The sequence below is a fragment of the Nicotiana tabacum genome, chromosome 12 (genome assembly GCF_000715075.1).
Source record: "Nicotiana tabacum cultivar K326 chromosome 12, ASM71507v2, whole genome shotgun sequence".
NCBI classification, from domain to species: Eukaryota; Viridiplantae; Streptophyta; class Magnoliopsida; order Solanales; family Solanaceae; genus Nicotiana; species Nicotiana tabacum.
The window spans coordinates 32,374,429-32,377,264 of NC_134091.1; the positions used below are offsets into that span (position 1 = coordinate 32,374,429).

The following is a 2,836-nucleotide window of genomic DNA, read 5'->3' on the forward strand; positions in this document are numbered from 1 at the left end:
GTTGAAGCAGCAACTACAAAATTAAGGGTTTCAGGTTCTATTTCTTTGAGTAAATTTCTTTTATATTTAGTTGAATTTTGTATTCATGTATTTGTATTAGTAGTTGAATTTTGCTTTCACATATTAGTAGTTGAATTTTGCATGCACGTATTCAACCGATACATCTTTATTTTGATGTTCTTGATTGTGAATCTTGATTGCATAGTCGCCTTTTTTGCATTAGAGTGTATGCTTCAATCATTTGTCAAGTTATTTCTTCTACTATTTTTTTGTGCTCTCATTGGATATTTTTTTCCGTTTTAAACAACTTTTAATAGAACTTAAATTGGACAAAACTGTATTAAATTATTTTTCTTAAAATTATAAGATTTTGTAATTAACTAAAATTTTAGTTATAATTTTTTAAAGTATTTGAACTAAGTGAGAAATAATAATATTTAATACGCTAATCAATTAAGATTTTGCTTTATATAAATTCTTTCTTTGTTTGAACTATATAAAATACCTATAATTTATTTTTAAAAACTTTATCATTCAAATTTAATAGGATAATGGAATGCAAATTCTCCACGTACTCTGATTTTGTAACGGAATGTGAATAAAATCCTTTGTTTATTTCAGATAGCTATGTGGATTGTGGCCAATGATTTTGCTACTTCGAGTTCATGCATGATTCAAGACTATTACCGAAAAAATATCAAAGAGAGGATAAAACGTAGTTTTTTGTTGGGATATTAAATCTTTTACGGAATCAAAGTTCTTTAAAAAGAGCTTTACTTAGTAGTAAATTTACTTCAGATAAAAGAGATCAAAAATTTCATTTAATTAAACGCATACAAAAATGAAAAAAGAAAAAGATATATCTTCACTCGCTAAAAAAACGCACCTTTATTTTTTATTGTATTTTTTAATTTTATTTTTTGGAGCACATCAATGCAATAATGCCATAATATATTTTTGAAAAAAAAAAGAAAGAAAAGAGGAGTAATCACAGTGAAGTATCTTTAAATCTCTTTTGCACCTGATTATCATATCATTTTAATGAACGAAAACAACTCCAAACCATATACATAAAAAAAATGGATCAAACAAAATATACATGAATTCATAACCACGTTTCCTTTATGTTTGCCGATCATTTTTAAAATTCTATATCGCTTTATATATATACACGGACATTAGTACAAAATATTTATACAATCAAATTACTTATAACAATAATAACAAATTTGATAACAGTACACTAACAATGCAAATAAACTTTATATTGTCAATTATACGTACATAAATCTTGTTATAATTAATACTTGTACAGTTTTTTTAACCCCACCATTGGTGTACAGCAACACCCTCATCCCTTAACATACCATACAAAGATAAACATTCCCAATATGCCCTCCTACTTTTCTTTTTATCACCTTTTTTAATACCTTGATGTTTACACTCCAAGAAGAGTTCATCAACTAACCTAATTGCTTTGTTTCTCACCATTTCTTCAACCACTTCAGCTTCTGCCTTCATTACCACATATTCATTTTCTTTCACATTCTTCTTTAGCCAATCAGACATTCCAATCAATTGTGCAGATGACTCTTTTGTCACTGTTTCAATCTTGAATATCTCGAATTTCGTATTCCTCGTTGGATAATGCTTCGAAAACCAACTCGAATCGGCTGATCCTTCGTTCTTTTCTTGTAAACCAACATCAATAAAGACCCTTCGTGGGTAACTTTCTAGGGGAATATCCATCAACTCTGATAAATAACGAGTCCGTTTGAGATATCTGCTAGATTTACCTGATGCTGCTCTTGGTGGTTCAAGTAATACATCTTCTAGTTTTTTCAATGCTGCCTCTTTTGCCTTTGGAGCAAAGTTGCACAATTTTCTATGATGTGTAGTAGGAGTAGTACTAGTTTTGGTAGAGGCATAAGTACTTGTCTTTTTCATGGCAATAATTGTGGAATCAAATTTTCGAACATAGACAACTTTGTAGTTTGATGGTTGTATAAATGTAGTCATGGGGTTGTCGTTAATTAGTTGGACAGCAACAATACCACCTACTTTCAGAGCGCGATCAATAAAATTAACAGATTCGGAGAAGCCGTTGGGAATTAGCGCAAAGTCAAAAGTTTCTTTAAGAAAGAGACTTTTTTGACGTGCCAAATCTGAAAAAGAAATCAAATCCATCTTGTAATCACTTGTAACTTGAGAATTGTAAATAGCTTGATCTTCATTTCCATTGGTAACAAGTAGGGACCTATCCCCCATTTTGAGAAGGCCTTCATTGGCCAAATCATGAAAAATGAGAGGCAAAAACTCCAACTTGATCGGATTATAATTAGCCATCTCAACTTTAGAAACGTTAATATATCCGTAGCTCGATGTTAAACCCCTGATTATCGTATTAATCCAGGGGAAAGAGAGAACAACCAATGCCAAAATGGCTGCTTGAGAAATCAACTTCAAAATCGACAAATGGTGAAATCTTATGATGACCAAATGCGTATCACCGTGAAAGCCTAAGGCATCCATGTATAGGCTTTTCATTTTGTCTTGTTTCTTGGTGTGAAAATTATGCAACAAACTCATTGTTTTATACGTCATGTTTATTGGATGAAACAAGTTAATCACATGAAAATTCTGCTTTCACTGTTAATCAGAAGTCAAATCGTGTTCGACCGATTAAGTCCTGAGAGAATTTTCGTCCTACCGACACGAATCTAAATTAGTCGGGCCAGTAGGCAAAAGAAGAAGGTTGAAATTTTTTTGAGGCTAGCCGAGGAAGGTTGAAGGTGTTTGCAATTTTTGGAAAAGAGAGCATGCAAATTATAATTCA

At 31.3% G+C, this 2,836-nt stretch overlaps 1 protein-coding gene across 1 annotated transcript; it reads right to left on the minus strand.

The window, feature by feature from the left end:
• Positions 1–1,320: 1,320 nt before the first annotated feature.
• Positions 1,321–2,604, minus strand: LOC107789236 (uncharacterized). Its single transcript, XM_016611010.2, has one exon. It carries the CDS (start codon positions 2,602–2,604, stop codon positions 1,321–1,323), a length of 1,284 nt encoding a protein of 427 aa, XP_016466496.1.
• Between the last annotated feature and the right edge of the window lie 232 nt (positions 2,605–2,836).